This window comes from Silurus meridionalis, chromosome 3, assembly GCF_014805685.1.
Source record: "Silurus meridionalis isolate SWU-2019-XX chromosome 3, ASM1480568v1, whole genome shotgun sequence".
Taxonomy (NCBI): domain Eukaryota; kingdom Metazoa; phylum Chordata; class Actinopteri; order Siluriformes; family Siluridae; genus Silurus; species Silurus meridionalis.
This window is the reverse complement of record NC_060886.1, coordinates 16736559-16755258: the sequence shown is the minus strand read 5'-3', so window position 1 is coordinate 16755258 and position 18700 is coordinate 16736559. Positions and strand designations below refer to the sequence as shown.

The 18700-nt window shown below is 39.5% G+C and overlaps 1 protein-coding gene across 1 annotated transcript in view; it reads left to right on the top strand.

The window, feature by feature from the left end:
* vwa8 (von Willebrand factor A domain containing 8) overlaps positions 1 to 14734 on the top strand; it is a 69556-nt gene extending 54822 nt beyond the window's left edge. The window contains exons 38-45 of the mRNA XM_046844880.1: positions 797 to 905; positions 1164 to 1320; positions 3996 to 4104; positions 9384 to 9509; positions 10149 to 10307; positions 12784 to 12882; positions 13270 to 13508; positions 14368 to 14734. Of these exons, the coding sequence (XP_046700836.1) occupies positions 797 to 905; positions 1164 to 1320; positions 3996 to 4104; positions 9384 to 9509; positions 10149 to 10307; positions 12784 to 12882; positions 13270 to 13508; positions 14368 to 14476 (1107 nt within the window). The 3' untranslated portion in view covers positions 14477 to 14734. The remainder of the gene's footprint in view (positions 1 to 796; positions 906 to 1163; positions 1321 to 3995; positions 4105 to 9383; positions 9510 to 10148; positions 10308 to 12783; positions 12883 to 13269; positions 13509 to 14367) is intronic.
* Positions 14735 to 18700: the final 3966 nt, after the last annotated feature.

The window sequence follows — 18700 nt, the reverse complement described above, 5'->3', positions numbered from 1 at the left end:
CATGGTGTGTGTATGGCTGCCTGCTCTCCATAACTCAGCACAATTGATATCAGTTCCTAGGACAAACAGGGTGGGCCTCGTGACAAGTGTTCTTTTAGATTGTAGACTTCCTCAACTGCTCTTTCCAAAATGATTCAGCAAAACGAGAAATGTTCTGTATGGGACTCTTTACTGTATTGACATAAAGTACAGTTAACATTCGACCACATGCTATCAATTCTGATAGAACTCGGGCAATGAGCACAGTGTTTGATTGAGCATTAACTTACTCTTACAGAACAGGAGTTATTATACTATTATAGCCACAAATATCTCCCAGCAGGGGCCAGAGAGGAGTGTCTGGAGGTCATGGACCTCTGCACTTTTGTGTGTGTGCAAGCATTAAAGAGCTGCTGAGATGCTTTTAAAGCTGGGTGATCAGAGAGGATGCCGATGCTGGATCTGTGTGGATAAATAGAAAGGCTACACAGAACTCCATTTCCAGGTCAGAAGTGGGTGGAGACGTAGACCTTTCCTGCACACACATGAACGAACGTATTCATTCGCATTTATTTGCATACACAAAACACACACAGACACACACACACACCTTTAAAGACATCTTGAAAACAATCTTGTGTAATACCTCCAATAATTATAATATGGGCTCCAAATGCTGAAAATGCTCTAAAATGCTATAAAACACATTTTATGTGTATCAGGGAGTAAATATGTATGATGTATTTCTACATATATTTTGATATATGAACAATTTGTTTGCTATTCTAACTCTTCTTTATTCAAAATTATTTTTCAGATCACCATTCAGAGAGACAGTGGTCTTGATGTCACTGCACCAAAACATGGCAAGATTGACCCCATGAATGCCCCTCATGTAGGGGGTAATCAGTGGGCAGGAGGCACGGGTAGGTTTTAATCTTTTTAGCTAGCTCAAACCTATTTCTGGAGGAGCCATGGCCCTGCCTTTGCTAAACAGTCACACATTTATAATTCTATGGGTTTTTTTTTCCCCACAAATGTTTATCTTTCCATCAATTGCAGTTCTGTATCATTTGTTTGATCTGTGCTCACACTATAATAAAACATAAGAAAAATGCATTCAATTTAATTATTACAATTATTTTAAAGAATTATTAATAAAAGTTCATTCTGTGGTCCTGCAGGGGGCAGAGACACAGCAGGCCTCGGGGGAAAGGGAGGTCCGTACCGTCTAGATGCTGGCCACAAAGTCTACCAGATCTCCCAGGCTGAGAAAGACGCTGTTCCTGAAGAAGTGAAGAAAGCTTCACGAGAAATGGCCGAGAAGGCTTTTAAAGAGAGGTATACTCATTCATCACTCTGCCTGTCCATCACCTGCTGCCCTCATACATTAAGAAGTTCTGACTGATCTCTCAACTTTTTAAACTATGAGAGCTGCAGAAGAACGTCACTGCCTCTATTTGTGGTGTTTACGTGTGCGTGTGGACCTGTGCGTGTACATGTGTAATGACAGGTAGATACACTGAAGCACAGAGCTGCTTCAATAGGCTTCAGAGTAGTGAAGCTTCAGAAGCCAAAGAGCTTCACCAGAGGCAGCTATTCCAAAAATGCACCCCGTGAATACCGCAATTCATGCGACTCGGTGTGTGCGCGAGTGGGAGAGAGAAGCCACAGAGTGCAGGATGAGAGGGCTTGGAAATTAAGGAAGCTTCTGTTTTTGCTCATTTTCTCCTTCGTGCATCTTGTGTCCGCACCCAAGCGTCTCACATCTAAAGCAAGTTTCACACACACATCTGTCAATGCACAGAGAGCCAAAAAAAAGCGCCTGGTCTTCGAGTGACACGTTTATAGAGAGGTTCATGTTATGAACAGACAATTATTCTGTAATTTGATCTTTTAAATGACACATTATTTCTGGAACATTCTGGAACAGTCTGGAACTTATATTGCAGCTTTGCTTTTCATGCTGCTTTTGATTCAGTGTGTGCGTTTGTAAACTTAGTTTGCACGGTAACCCATTATATCCTGTTATGTATTCTGCATGCTTTTTATCACGTTCTCAACTGCTCAGTCTCAGGGTTTGTTGTGCTAAGTCGGTTTTTTTACAGGAAGTGGGATTGAATTTACCTTTGTTTGTTCGAATGTAACATATCAAATTGGGAGCCAGCAGTCATGTAATCTGAGCAGGTTTCGAGAAAAAAATGATGACAACCTGCTGAACCAATTCTTTTCACCTTTTCAGCCGAATATTGATCATCCCAGACTAAAATTTTATCTCGTTTCTCGCTCTTTCTCTTACACACACACACACACACACACACACACACACACACACACACACACTGACCACACTTTGTGGTCTGTGGACAGGTCTGGAATTCAGCAGAAAATAGCAGCACGGCCTGTCCTTCTCCAATAGCACTACATAAAGAATGTGAGCTTTTTTGGCCAGTCAGGAAACCCACAACCATTCACCGCTCTAAATGTGTGTATGTGTGTGTGAGAAAGTGGGACAGAGCACAGGAGGAAAAAAAGAAAAGACAGACAAAGGAGAAAGCTTGCCTGTTGCTACTTTTTCACGCGACCGATCACTTCCTAACCCGTATAATTTCTCAAAGTTTCAAAGTCTCACTACAGTCTGCCAAAGAGATGTCTTCGAGGGCCTTACGCACATCTGCTCCAGATGGCTACCGGAGATGAAGGTGGCTTGTTTAGCCGTGTGATGAGAAGAGACTGTTCTATGATCTCACCTGTGTAAAAACCTGAAAGCTTCTCAGCAGTATAGTCTGTGTACATGTTAGGCTTCACTTCCCATCTATGACTTCAAACGCCTGTCACACGCAAACACACACACACACGATGAACTGCCCTTATCATTCTTCTCTGCCTGGATCAGAGTAAGGTAGGATTAGCACAGGTCTGTAGGGATTATTGGATTTAAGTGTGCCATGTGTCACCTGGACAGCATGTTACACCTGCTGAAGGAAGCACATAGAGCTGTCAGTACTGCAGGCACACGTCCAATAGAGAACAGATCCAGATCAAACTAAAGAGGGGCAGTATGGTGGGTGTGCTCCCCCTAGGGCCGTCAGGACTTTTCACATACGGCAGTGCTCATTAGAGGCCTCTTACAAGCAAGTGCTCATCCTCACTGCTGATCTCACGGACAGATGGCTGTATCACTCGGATCATAAAATGGAAACACCAGGTTTTTTTTCTCTAACACATGTCTCCAGTGACATTATTATATGCAGAATCTTAAAAGAGGGTAAACAAGTCATAGTATACTGATCTACCATTGTTTTACTGTAGACCTAGCAAAGTGGATTAAACATTTGAAAAATGACTGTAACAGATAACAAATGTATACAAATATAATAAATACAAAATATCAGTTTCTGTAGCAGACTTGCATACATTTGTCAATTAATTAGCTAAAGAAGGCTCATTGGTCCAAAGACTAGCCAGCCTTGAGAATCTAGAAGTGACTTGAAGTCAAAAGTGGCTACATGAAGTGCCACTGAAAGACACTCGTGTTCGTTTCTTAACTGAGGAACTTTATCTAGCCAAACCACTTCTAAAAGTACATGTAGATTACAATTAATGCAGTTTGGGATATTTTTTTTAGCCTTCTGTTACCTGCAATGCAAATGAAAAATAAAATGAAAACACTGTTAAAACTGTGGCAAAAACTGTGGCATAACCTGTGTCTCATGAGATGTTTTTTAAGAAAAAGGGCTAAGTGGAGCAGCTCTCCTCTGACTGGGAGTGGAGTTCTTTTTTGGACTGGAAAACTTTAAACACAAACCTGAAATGAACACAAAGAGGCACATCTGCTCTTTGGTATTATTCTGGCATTGTTTTTCTGAAGTATAGTTAAAATGAGGTATGCTTAATAAGAAACACTTAAATACAAATTGTAGTACGTTTACATACAAAAGAACTTGACAATGGTCTGGAATGTTGGTGTAGTTTCAGTATGCTGAGATGTATAACGGAAGTCCTGTGTGTTTCAGATTGAAGGAGATTCAGATGAGCGAGTATGACGCCGCCACCTATGAGCGTTTTTCCGGAGCCGTCCGGCGCCAGGTTCAGTCCCTACGCATCATTCTGGACAGCTTGCAGGTAAACATTTCATTGCAGTTCTCCCAGAGGGTGTGTGCGTCGCTTCCAAGAGTGTTTTTTCTTTCCTTTCCACACACACACACACACACACACACACACACACACACACACACACACACCCTCACTTGACTGCTATTACAGCTGCTTCTCTTTTCGTCCTGCATTTGCCCTCAAGTCATGAAACAATTATCCCCTATCACCAAGTGAAACTAAGTACTATTGTTGCTTTTCTGAGTGACCTCTGAGTGGACACCCAGTCATGTAGTGTGCTTTAAAGCATTTTGAAAGGTCTATCTTGGCTCTTCAGCAGCATTTGGTGATTCCCTTTACAGCGAGACAGAGCATTGACTCTAGAGGATCAGGTTCCCCATTGGCAGCCTCAGTTAATGGGAAAATACCATGTCAGGAATTCCATCTTATTTTCTGCTCTCTGCTCTTTGTCTCATTCTCTCTTTATTTGCATTTTTTAATATTTTGGAAGTCTATAACTCTTAGAAATAAGGATATTTAAATTGGACCAGTGATTAGCCTCTAAAAACAGAGGCAGTTGTGTGTGGCTGTCTTACTGTGTTGTAGCAAGGTGACTTGATATTTCTTTCTTTAGTTGCCCGATGTAGAAAATCTTGCATCTAATTAAGAATCTAAGTATCCCGTCTAAACAAAAGATGCAACTTGCACATGATAAGTAAGTAAATAACAGTTAAACACATCTGTGTGAAAAAAAAAGACAGTCGGAATCTTCCATTGTGATGTTGACCTAATTATTAGTCAAATGTAAGCCGGGAGACTTATTGGTTTGTAGTTTATCACGTAACATGAATCATTTATGAACTCGACTGCACATTTGTTCTGCTATGTTGTACATTTCCTTATTCCCCCCAGCTGTAAACAGGCCCTAATGATAATGTTTAATCTTTATAAGAACAAACCATCACATATAAATCCACCCAAATATCCGTTTCACACAGCTAGATTACTTTAACATTGGACCTGATTACGTTATGAGAAAATGAGTTTTCCAGAGGCTTTTATTTTTTTGTTATTGCAGTGCGAATGTTGTTGACTTCCCTTAAAAAACGTTTCGTACAACAGCTTACACTTAAAAAGTTAAATGAAGGAATCTGGTAGTTTTTTTTTCTACTTTGTAATGTGGAGTTGAAAATTTGCCTAACAAAGCTCAGCCAAATCTACATGAGCTTGAGTTTCCAAAACAGCACACAGTCTTGCAGGAATGCTCTTTTCTATTCGCCCCAATGTGAGGAGAAACTGATATACAGTAATCCCTTGTTTATCACGGTGGTTACGTTCCAAAACCGCCTCCATAACCACAATGAACGGAGGCCACCCCAAAAATGTATACAGTACTGTACTGTATTAACATTTTACTTCATTTTATAATCAATAATTACATTATTATTAATAAATGTCATTATTTCAACATAACTCCATCAAAATAATTCCCTTTAAGTGTTTTAGTCTATTGTGCTATCTGTGAGAGACTGGAAAAATCATCAAAACAAATTAATTATGTGACAAATGCAATTCCGCTATAAACCCGGGGCGTGAGATTCGAACCACGGTAAAGCGGGGAATTACTGTACTCAACTTTCAAACATATTTCTGAGGTTCTGCCTCAGCTTTGCCTTGTACAGGTACGATAGTTGTGTAGAGAGAGTGTAGATGTTAAGCCGTATCCATTTATTGCTTTTCTTTCATTTTATTACATTTGACATTTGTCAAGATAATTGTGTACTTGTGAGCACAAACAGCATATGTTGCATGAAAATTCTATATTTCTTCATCGTTTGAATAACTGTACATGCACACCTGCGCATCACTGTGGTATGACAGAGCTCAGAGGCCTGAAAACAGCATAACCATTATACTAACCTGTTGTTAGAGGAATGAACCGACAAATGCAAAGGAGAAGAACCAAGCTGCATAATTTCTTTGCATGGTGCTGCTCTATAATAAGTGCATTTAGTCCCATTCTTTCTCACACCTGTACCTGCTTTTCTCATATTCCCACACTTCTCATATTTAATCAAGCTGGCACATTTTAAGTATACCCAGAACTGGCCAACGAGTTTATTATTACAAACTGGATGTGAAAATCAAACTTTTCAGGTGTACCAGCTCAAATTTTTTTCCTTTTTCCTAAATGGATAAAAGATTGTTGTTTAACTAACGTAACTAATGATACATTTTTAGAAAGAAAAAAATACACTATTATTATTCTTTAAGTGTCTTTTAGGTTTCAAAGTTTTAGTCAGAAAATCGGTTTAACCAATAAACCCTTAAGGAACCAATAAAGAAAACTTTTTGTCAGGTGAAGGTTACAATAATATATACTGTATGTTTAGGTGCTCTAGAAGGTTGGAAGCTCTATATAAAAGCCATATATCAGTTATGTTACGAATTTCCCTCTTTTTTCGTGTCACTGAGGATGACTTTCTATGTAATGTATTTCAATAGGAAGTATTTTTGGTGCCTCAGCCAGTGTTTTCTTTCTGCCACTGGATACCACAGACGCTGTATTGTTTCTTTCTCGTTTGTTATTGCTTTTTTTAATCTTCAAGCACCATTACTCAACATTTAAGCAGGAGATTTTATCCTTGTTTTTATTGCTTTATATTCGATAAATTACTCGCTATTATAAACCGTCGTTAGTTGTTTCTTCCAGTCCAAATTCAGAAAATCTACAGGGAGTGCAGAATTATTAGGCAAGTTGTATTTTTGAGGATTAATTTTATTTGAGGATTTAATTTGAACAACAACCATGTTCTCAATGAACACAAAAAACTCATTAATATCAAAGCTGAATATTTTTGGAAGTAGTTTTTAGTTTTAGCTATTTTAGGGGGATATCTGTGTGTGCAGGTGACTATTACTGTGCATAATTATTAGGCAACTTAACAAAAAACAAATTCATACCCATTTCAATTATTTATTTTTACCAGTGAAACCAATATAACATCTCAACATTCACAAATATACATTTCTGACATTCAAAACCAAACAAAACAAATCAGTGACCAATATAGCCACCTTTCTTTGCAAGGACACTCAAAAGCCTGCCATCCATGGATTCTGTCAGTGTTTTGATCTGTTCACCATCAACATTGCAGCAGCAACCACAGCCTCCCAGACACTGTTCAGAGAGGTGTACTGTTTTCCTCCTTGTAAATCGCACATTTGATGATGGACCACAGGTTCTCAATGGGGTTCAGATCAGGTGAACAAGGAGGCCATATCATTAGATTTTCTTCTTTTATACCCTTTCTTGCCAGCCACGCTGTGGAGTACTTGGACGTGTGTGATGGAGCATTGTCCTGCATGAAAATCATGTTTTTCTTGAAGGATGCAGACTTCTTCCTGTACCACTGCTTGAAGAAGGTGTCTTCCAGAAACTGGCAGTAGGACTGGGAGTTCAGCTTGACTCCATCCTCAACCCGAAAAGGCCCCACAAGCTCATCTTTGATGATACCAGCCCAAACCAGTACTCCACCTCCACCTTGCTGGCGCCTGAGTCGGACTGGAGCTCTGCCCTTTACCAATCCAGCCACGGGCCCATCCATCTGGCCCATCAAGACTCACTCTCATTTCATCAGTCCATAAAACCTTAGAAAATCAGTCTTGAGATATTTCTTGGCCCAGTCTTGACGTTTCAGCTTGTGTGTCTTGTTCAGTGGTGGTCGACTTTCTGCCTTTCTTACCTTGGCCATGTCTCTGAGTATTGCACACCTTGTGCTTTTGGGCACTCCAGTGATGTTGCAGCTCTGAAATATGGCCAAACTGGTGGCAAGTGGCATCTTGGCAGCTGCACGCTTGACTTTTCTCAGTTCACGGGCAGTTATTTTGCGCCTTGGTTTTTCCACACGCTTCTTGCGACCCTGTCGACTATTTTGAATGAAACGCTTGATTGTTCGATGATCACGCTTCAGAAGCTTGGCTATTTTAAGACTGCTGCATCCCTCTGCAATATATCTCACTATTTTTGACTTTTCTGAGCCTGTCAAGTCCTTCTTTTGACCCATTTTGCCAAAGGAAAGGAAGTTGCCTAATAATTATGCACACCTGATATAGGGTGTTGATGTCATTAGACCACACCCCTTCTCATTACAGAGATGCACATCACCTAATATGCTTAATTGGTAGTAGGCTTTCCAGCCTATACAGCTTGGAGTAAGACAACATGCATAACGAGGATGATGTGGTCAAAATACTCATTTGCCTAATAATTCTGCACTCCCTGTATTCTCCCGGTTATCCTCATAGGACACTGCGTTAGAGACACACGCATTTATTACAGTATAACCCTAACCCTTACCCTTACTATATATTTTTTCTCTTTTTCTCTTATAGAAATAGGGAAAAAAGATTTACCTTTTCTTTACTTTACCATTTCTGTTAGCATTACCCATAATCCTCTACCTCCGTTGATATGAAGACATAGCCAGACGGAGACAGTCGTGCTAAGTGACACGGAAAAAGAAGGAAATTCATGTCTATGAACACGAATCAATAGATTAAAGTTTGTGACTATATCACGGAATGCCGTGAGATTGTGTTGATATACAGTAGTTCACCCACAGCTTCCAGTCTTCTTGTACGACTTAAGTTCAAACCAGAAACCAGATAAGCCTTGTGCCCTAGGCTTTTATGCAGCTATTATTATAGATGTGGCCGAATTGTATTCTGCATGTATTGTTTGTAGTGCAGCTCAGGTCATAGTTCTTAGCTGAAGTTTCTGCAGCATTGCAGACACTAGCCAGCAAGTTCCACACTGGATCACAGAAATCCTTGTTGTATCGTGAGTGAAACATTTTGTTCTGTGTTATCTGAGTGTGACTGGCAGGACAACAGAGGAGTACAATGTGTGGGATGATGCAGTAGTTCAGGGGATCAGAGGCTAAATGAAAAGCAGATGTGGACATGAATATATGGGATGTTGATGATGTTTTTCTCATTGTTCATAAAATAAGGTGCTCAGGGAGTTTTACTCTTTTTACGTTCGTCTATCTTTCAGGCAATGTCCAAACATTGGACTGGCGGTGGTACTTTTTAACAGATTTAACTGTTTGTTTCGTCTTCTTTCATCTCGGGGACATTGAGAAAATATCTCACTGCCAGCGGACCTCTTTGGTTTCTAAGATTTTTTATTAACAGTATTAACACTTTTGTCAATCCATTATTGTAAATCTGTTAGATTTTGTAATAAAGCAGCTGCTACATGGTGAGCGTAATATTTTGTGTTGTGTTTAATGCTTCTTTTACAGGCTAAAGGGAAGGAAAGGCAGTGGCTGAAAAACCAGGCATTGGGGGAACTAGATGATGCCAAGATCATTGATGGCCTGACTGGGGAGAAAGCCATTTACAAGCGCAGAGGAGAACTGGAGCCGGAGGTGAGAGATGTGTTCTGTCCGTGGCTCTGAAAACATCAAGCTTACCAGAATGCGTTTTGTAGGTCATATAAGTATGTGCATTAGCCCAATGCTAAAGGCATTCACCTTATGTCTTTTTGAGGGTTTTGTACGTCTTAAAATATTTTAATGCCTTTAATGGCTTCCTGAGTGGTGCAGCTGCTAATTCTATTGCCACTACCATCCATGAGCAGTTCCCTTCCACAAATACCTCAAAACCATAGGTGGGGAGAAAGTGCAGAGAAAAGTGTACCTGATTGGAATTTCATTGGATAAAGTGCACAAAATGATTAGCATGTATAAAGATGGATAGCATCTAGAAAGAAAATAGTGACCGGCTCTATGTCTCAGAGAGGCACATTCTCTTGCGGTTTACGTCATAAATAACCCTCATGCTAAGACTGCTTAGGAATTTAAAAAGTGCTGTAATACGTAGTAAGTGCCTCCTGTAAAATCTATTAAAAAAGTTTTTTTCGCCTTTTGAAATGTAACCCAAACAAAGAGCAAACTAGAATTAAGGGAACCACATGTAATATGTATTTAAATGATGTATGCTCTCTTGAATCCAGTCGCAATGATATATTTAATCTTCTTGATAGTATACTATGTCTCTTGTTGTAGTTGGGCACACCTCAGCAGAAGCCCAAGCGCTTGCGTCTGCTAGCTGATGTGTCGGGCAGCATGTACCGCTTTAATGGCGTGGACGGGCGTCTGGAGCGTTCCATGGAGGCTGTGTGTATGGTGATGGAGGCGCTAGAGAACTACGAGCACAAGTTTAAGGTGAGATGCCAGACCACTGCTTTTTTTCACACCTTCACACTCTGGTAACTTTTAGTTTGCTTTCAAGGAGACAGGCACAAGAATAGACCAGTTGGGTGCTTACAATCATTTTCCAAATCCACTTCTCTCAGTGCTTAATATACTCAGTGTACATCATGCAAAAGTGAGAAGTAAAGAAAGTTTATTTATTTACATAAACTTAGCTCCATAACTACGCACCACGGAAACAGTGACCGTGTTTGCTTCCTCAGTCAGTTGTGTACTGTTGTGTAACAGGGACATCCCCAGTCGTTAACATGCTGTAATGGAGGTTACTATGGAAACAGGGATAACGGGGGCTGAAGAGATCCTCAGAGGCTGACTCATACTTCTGTCACAGCTGTGTGCATGAGTTCTGACCTAAGTGGTCAGTTCTTTCTGTCTTTCTCATTTTTTTCTCTCTTCTCTCATTCACTGTAACAAGTCCAGCTGCTGGCTGCCATGCAGGAGGCAGTGAATCACTCTATTACTGGAAGCTGTGCTCTACATAGCAATAGCAGCACAAAGTCTAACTGTTCTATTTATTTCCTCTCGAATAATCTGTGGAAGTTCAGCATATGTCACTGAAATTAACTTCACATCAGCCAGGCTTTATTACAGATCAACTTTATGCCCGTTTAACTTGTTAATTCTAGGATGAATTTGGGGTTAATTTGGAAACAAATTAGAAAGAAGGGGGAAATTAGGAGATCAATTGTGTTTTTGTGTCTACAGCGTGAGTCTGCCGGCGCCTGACCCTATGGCCCCATTGTGCTGATGTATATGCATCTATCTGGCCACCATATTTACTTCAGTGGCACCTATGTAACTTACTTGTTTAAAGTCCATCTGACAACTAATCTACATGTCTGACACAGGAGAAGACATCTGGCAGCTGTCATTTACACTTTGACCCACACATAAGTTTCATATGTTAATATAATACCTATCAGGCAGGCACACAGAATAGAATGTGATTGGTTATTTATTATTATATACCTACAGATGCATACATTTATCATATATATATATATATATATATATATATATATATATATATATATATATATATATATATATATATATCTGTACATTTACACACTATCACCTTCAAAATTCTCCCAGCATTGCTGCCACTTCTGGAATGTGTCCTGGAAGTCTTCTTTTCAGAGCTTGTCAAACACCTTCTGCGATTCGCGCTGGATCTCTGCATTGGTGTCAAAACGGCGACCTTTGGGCTGGATCTTCATCTTCAGGAAGAGGTTAAAGTCCGCAGGAGACAAATCTGGCGAGTTGGGTGGGTGCGGAATCGTGATTGTGCGGCTTGTTCTCCGACGCCCATCATGCACAAGTTGCCGACCGGTTTCTAAACTTTCGGTGGTTGATCTCATTGAAGGTCTTCCTGATCTATTGTCGTCTTCCAGTTGTTCCGCTCTTGAAGCGCACGTGCCACTTAAAACACCTCAAACGACTCATTGCAGCATGTCAAACGTCTCTGTGGCAGATTTCACGCACAATGGTCAGAATAGCACCAGTTAGCACCATTACTCTCTAAATGTTGTGATAACACCTTGTATATGTGTGTATTTATTTATTTAGAATGTATCAGAATCAGGTTTATTGGCCAAGTGTGTTGACACACACAAGGAATTTGATTCCAGCTGTTAGTGACTCTCAAAGTACAGACATAAATAAAACTATACATTAGCCTTGGAATACATTCAGATTGGATATAGGGTATTTATAATTTATTTATATTTATTTATAATTTAATTATATTTTTAATAATTATTTATTAATAGGGTATTTATAATACTGTAAAAATGTGCCCAGACTGAAAGGGTTTTTTTTATTTATTTTTTTATTCAAAACAATGGCATTTGGTGGAAAACAACACTTGCATCCAACTATTTCACATCGCACTTGTTAGCTGCAGATCAATACAGTGTTAATAAATACACCTTTTCTCACCAGTCATCATCAAAACATCATTTGAGGAAAAAAAAAATGTTTTCATCAGTTTGGATTTGTAAAGCATTATAGAAATCATATTTTTCAGCCTATATTTTTGAATGGTTTGGCTGAAGATTTTTTTTTCCCCAACTGTGGTATTTTTTGCAAATGATGTGAGTAAAAATATGTGATATTGCCACACAATATCCTTACGAAGGTGGTTACAAAATGCTTTGGTTGTCTATTTAAAAAAATATATATATAAAAACAATCTGTTTCCTGTGTGCCCTTAAGCAATAAGTGATTTATGCAACTTCTTTTTAGTTTTTTTTATAACCTTTAGTGTCAGGATGCCCTGTGCGCCTGGATAAATGGAAAATACCTATTCAAACAGTTGGCATACCTATATATTTGTCATTCTCAGGATGGAGTCGTTAGTGAGTGTATTCTTGTTCTGGAACAGTACATTCATTTCTCTGCTTTCCTGTTGATGCTTTTTTTGCAGTATGACATAGTGGGCCACTCCGGGGATGGATTTGATATTGAACTGGTGAGATGTGACAAAGTGCCAAAGAACAACAAACAGAGACTGCACGTCTTGAAGGTATGTAGCCTACGTATGTGCTGCGTGCATGCTCTCATGCTTTTCCCCTTTGTTTGGAAATTAGCTTCCTGACAAGCTTTCCTGGAATGAAGCCATCCTTCTAATCATGAAATGTGGCAGGGTGTGCACAGATGAGCATGTTTTAATATTTGGTTCTGCCAAGAAGGTTCATTTACATTCAAAGAAACAATCTTAGTTAGAATATTTAAACCCGATATACATAGAATGAAGAAGCCATGTGTATGCTTTGATAGAGTCATCTGATGAACCTAAAGATCAGAGTTATCTATACTTTTCATACACACCTGGCTGTGCAAGTCAAACTCTTTAAAGTCCTACACCACTTGATTTAAATGTGTTTGATATATGTGAATGCTCTGTCTACAGACAATGCATGCACACTCTCAGTTCTGTATGAGCGGAGACTACACGCTGGAGGGCACGGAGCACGCCATAAAGGAGTTGGCGAACGAGGAGGCCGACGAGCACTTTGTCATTGTGCTGAGTGATGCTAATCTGGAGCGCTATGGCATCAGCCCTGACCGCTTTGCACGCACACTCACCAGCAACCCTCAGGTCCATGCCTTCGCCATCTTTATCGGTTCTCTTGGGGACCAGGCTGAGAGGTGAGCTTCACCCCACTGGCACATTCACATTCAAACACACAGATATTTAGGCTTTGGTTACACATCACTATATTTATTTCTACATTTAAGGAGCAGTTTATAGATTCCTCTTTGCCATCAAAGCCTTTGAAAGTAACAGGAGCGAAGCCAAAAAGCTCTTCTTAGATTTGGAGTGGATCTTATTAATGTGCCAGAGATAAAAAAAATTAAAATACAACAGAATATAAAATAGTGAAACTACAAAAATGCAAAAGTTTTTCTAATATATCTTTAAAATTATTAGATTTTTTATGGATCTAAAACACTTTCTTTTTTTTTGTAAGATTTATTCCTAATAACAGAATATATATGTTTAAGCTTTAAAAGGCTGGGTTTTGCTTGCTGTGCCAGAATGAGTCCAGTCGGGACAAGTGAAGAAAATATAGCGGCACGAGAGCGATGCCACTCCGGTGGTCAGAACACATTCCACATCGCCTTTAATCTGAGCCCTCACTGACTCAACTCTTTTCAGGCCCACCATGATTTAAAGGCAGGCTTTTAAAAACTAGTGTCCTCCTTAGGGGGACAGAATGACAGTAATGAATGGTCAGTGGAATAGGAAAGGTGGGAGGGCAAGGGAGTGAAAGGAGCTGGGGGCGTCCCTCCATCTTTAGCCCTCTTGCACCCAGCAGGCATTTCCCAAATCCCCCCCTCCCCCCAGCTATTACAAAAGAATCTGTGTGAATGACAGCCTTTGTCGGCCCATTGAGGTCTAGGGGCTCACTTTGATTGCAAGTGAAAGCGCATTTGCATTGGTAATGTTTTTTTCTGGGGGGTTGCTGTTGGGGGGTCTTTTCTCTTTATCTCCTCTGACACGTAGGCTCCAGAGAACCCTGCCGGCAGGTCGTTCTTTTGTCGCCATGGACACCAAGGAGATACCTCAAATCCTGCAGCAGATCTTCACCTCCACGATGTTGTCCAGTGCCTAAACGCGCCCTACCACCCAGGATTACCTGTCCAGTGGACTCAAACGCCGCATAGTCCAGTGTCTGTTCTGCATTTGTGCAAGTGTCTAGTTTTAAAATCTGAAAAAGTTAAATTTAACTTATTTAAAATCACACTCTACCCACTACAGATTGTTGTGTTTATATCCTATTAATACAATCCATGTAATTGTACTTGACGAGTGTTTTATGTGTTCATAATCTACAAGCTACAAAAAAGTAAACAGTCATTTTTATCTGGTGTTCAGTGTACAGATTCCTGACTGTAACCTAAGTGCCCTGTTAAAAGAAGCCAGTGTTACTTAAGACTTGTCACTTGATGGATGAGTTTGTATGGGTGTTCTCAGGATCCTCCTCTCTCCTCAAGATCACACAGTGGGTATATCTTATGTGAGGCAGAAAAATCGCATGCACCTTATCCGTAAAGTGTTCCTGTTTGATCTGTAAAGAAAGCAGATTCTACAGTGCAACCTTACTCTTGTGTTCCTGTGAATACACCACTAATTCCTCACCGATTGATGGAGGTTGCTCACTGTAACAGAAAATGACTCACTGACAGAAATAATCCTGCCGAAATCACAGATAAACAATTTCAGGAGAGTTCAGGTTGTTTTTCTATCTCGTTGGTTTATAACCCAGAGTGGGCCTTGTGTTTTTGAATGAACTTAAGCATGATTTTTACTTCACTTCCTCTCTATTCTGACCTCATGTCTTAGGTGTTTTGCTCTTGCAGCATCGATTGGAACGCTGCCAGTCCAACCTCTGGCATTCCCCCATTTAACCGTACGCTGTCTTATACTGTAGCACTGCTTGCTCAAGTCCACCCGCCCCTTTCCTCTCGCTCAACCTGGAATCCTCGGCTCTTTCGGGATGCGTGTGTTTTTCCTGTGTTTCAAGCATGCCTTTTCCTTCCTGCACTGCTGGAGCTGATGTTACCCAGCCAGGCTGTCGTGCGCCTCTCTAATGTGCTTGTGGATTCCAGACCCGGGCTCAGATTACACCATGTTCACTGGGTGTTGCTGGGGAGAAAGTGGACCTGTAATTAATATGAGCCGAATAGCAAGCTTTGAAAAGCTTTGGACCATCAGCAGGTGGCACGTACATGTGTGTTGAATGGAGAATGGATGTGGCTCTTGGTCACATGTAATTATTATTTGTTCATTCAAAATTGCATATAAGTAGAATTGGGCAGCTGTACATTATAATGGGAAAAGTGTTCAGAAAAGCTGATTTGTGAAATAGGCATCAGTCCAGCAGTTTTTCTGACGGGTTCGAGTTACTCACCAACATAGTTAATGAGCGAATCCTCCCACTGCCCCGAAGACGCAGCTTTAAAAATAAAATTTCTCAGCGATTGTAATCCATGTTTTGTGTGCGAGCATGTGTGCGTGTGTTACGTACATGCTCATATCCTGTGATTGTCAAATGATCTGTTACTAGATCTCACATGACATTTAAAGAGATCAAGTAAATCTTAACAGTAAACACCATTATCTTTTCTTGTCGCAGGGGATTTGGATGAAAATGCTGACAGGAAGTGTGCACCCTGCTGACTGTGTTGTGTCTGATATTTACATTGTAGTTTTCCCTTGTTAAAAAAAATAAAATGAATAAATTTCACTTAGAAGCACAAAGCAGGGATTTTCCACTCCTAGCAGAGGTGGCTGTTTGGTGTATTTCTAGAGGCCACAGCAGTTTTCGTCCCCTTGGTCACTTTTTCCGTCTGCAAAAAGGAACAAAATGAAGGATCAGCAAATGCTGAGTTTTACTGTCCTGCCAACCCATGAACTTTTCCATTACATCTCCATCTCACATGGTTATAATTACAAGATTGTAATTTCATAGTGCTTATAATGCACACTCCTTTATCCAGCTCTGTAAATAAATGCCCGTTATGTCTCTTTTCTCATTCCTCATCCCTCTCCTTCTCTTTATACACTGACTGCAGTCTGTGGCTTTTTGGTTAAGGTTCAGTAAGATTATATTGTGTTTGCCAACCCTTTTGCAGACCATTAATTATTAATAATTTGCATTAAGTCTCCAGAACACATTCGCTCTGAAGTAGCTTACCTTATCTAGTTGCCTACCAAGAAATGTAAAGTGTCTGCTCTGCTATTAATTATTTACTTAGCAAATCTTTCCAGGTCAAATCAGTCCTCACAATGAAGGTCAGGTCCCTCATATTACATCTAAAGGAACGATCAGAAAATGCCTATAGCGAATATTATGTAATATAAACATGTCGATTTTCAGTGAAAAGTAGACAACAAAAATTCATAATTTATCTATGAAAGAATACCAAGATGAACTTCTTACTAAGGATTTGTTTAAATAAAGGGACTCGAAAGCTGCACAGAGGATACCAAAAAGATTCAAAGAGTTTCAAGCCAAATCAATATCAGACAAGTTCATATATCACATACTTAAAGAGAAAAGCAAACATTATAGCGGAAATTATTATTACTAATATCTTAGCATATGCGATGTAGTATTTTTTCTTTTGTTACTAGAAAGACTTGGAACAAGATGAAATGCCTTGGTATAAAAAAATAAAATAAAAAAATGTATCCAATTTCTAAAAGAATGAAAGTTTCTGCACCTGACTGTAGGTCTACTGGATATTTCTGTGTACACCATTCAACAGTTGTGTTGTTGTCCATTGACTGCCTTGTTGAACCATGTGACTCATGTATCATGACTGATTGACTACAGGTGTGTAATGCATGGCACCGCACCTATTTGGGACATTTTTAAACCATTGTTGAGAAATTGATGCGTCTAGACCTCTATGATGTCATATTTACATAATGGTAGTGTATATCCATACAGCTGCTATTACTTACATTGCACAAGCTTGCAAATGTTTTCCTCTCATCTGTCAGAGGCTCATCACATGATTTATTACACATAAACAGGACAGAAATAACATAGGATCTGCTACTTTAATGAATGCTATTTTTCTGATTTTAGGTTGTCCTCTGCTGCATTTTTTTTACAAGGTGAAAGAACACTTGATCAGGTGACACACTTCTCTATTAATGATAGCATTTAGTATGACCTACAGGGAATGGCAGGGTCCTTTACAGGCTATTGCATAATGTGCTGTTGCTATGTGTAAAAGTCAGAAACTCTGGTTGTGGCTTGCTGTTTCACTGAGGCACTGTAAATATGCAATTACAAAGGCTGTATAGCCTAGATAACATCTTGAATTAATATTTATTTATGTAGGTTTATTTTATTTTTTTGTGTCCCTTTAGAATAGCTTTAATTACTCTTTTCAGTGCTAACTAACCACAAAGACAGTTTTTATAATCTCTTCCAGGGGTGCTAATAATCCTGGAGCGGTCCATTTTCCACGGATTAACATTTCAATTGTTTATTTTTCACATTTAATTGATTATATATGCAATTAGTTTTATGTTAAGGGATTTACGTTACATTTATATTACATTGCTGCATTCAACAAAAATATGCTCTTTTTTTTTGTCCCCTTTGTGATGAGAATACAGTACTGAAAAAGAAATATCGAATTGTTTTTAGTTCAGTGCTATTTCACTTCGCTTACTGAACGTGACCCAAATATTCTATTTAAAACAAAACCCTTAGATGTCAGCACTTTGCTTTTAACTGTGTCCAAAATATTTTAATATCCTCTGCACTGCTTTAAGGACCTCGCACTATAAATTGCACTATTTGCATGTTCCTTCTGTTTTATCTGTTCCAAATCTGTCAGGATGCTTGGGAAAACGCCTCGACATACTGTAACAATAATAAGTCTACCGGATGAAATTTTACAACCTCATTATTAATATTTTGGAATTACTTTTTGTAGACTGTAAAATAAGGCTACATTTGCTTCTTGTTAAAAAAAAAAAAAAAAAAAATGGGGGATTCAGCTTTGACATTGCTTAATGGAAAACTTGAAACATTGTCACCTGACACTTTTTTTTTAAAGCTTCAATAGAGTGTGGGTAGAAGGGTAGGATGTTTAAAAGCTCCTGGGAATGTGTTTACTGAATTGTTTGCGAGTGCTTCTGTGTCCTGTGTTTGTCAGCTTGGTTGTGGAAGGCATGTGCCTGCACTAATGTGCTTCCTGATCCTGCTGATACACTAGTGCGTGCTAAGAAGCGGGACGACGCTCATTAGCAGCCAAGGCAAGTTATTAGGGCTGTAGTGTTCAGTGCTTTGATCACCTTTCAAACAGTGGAA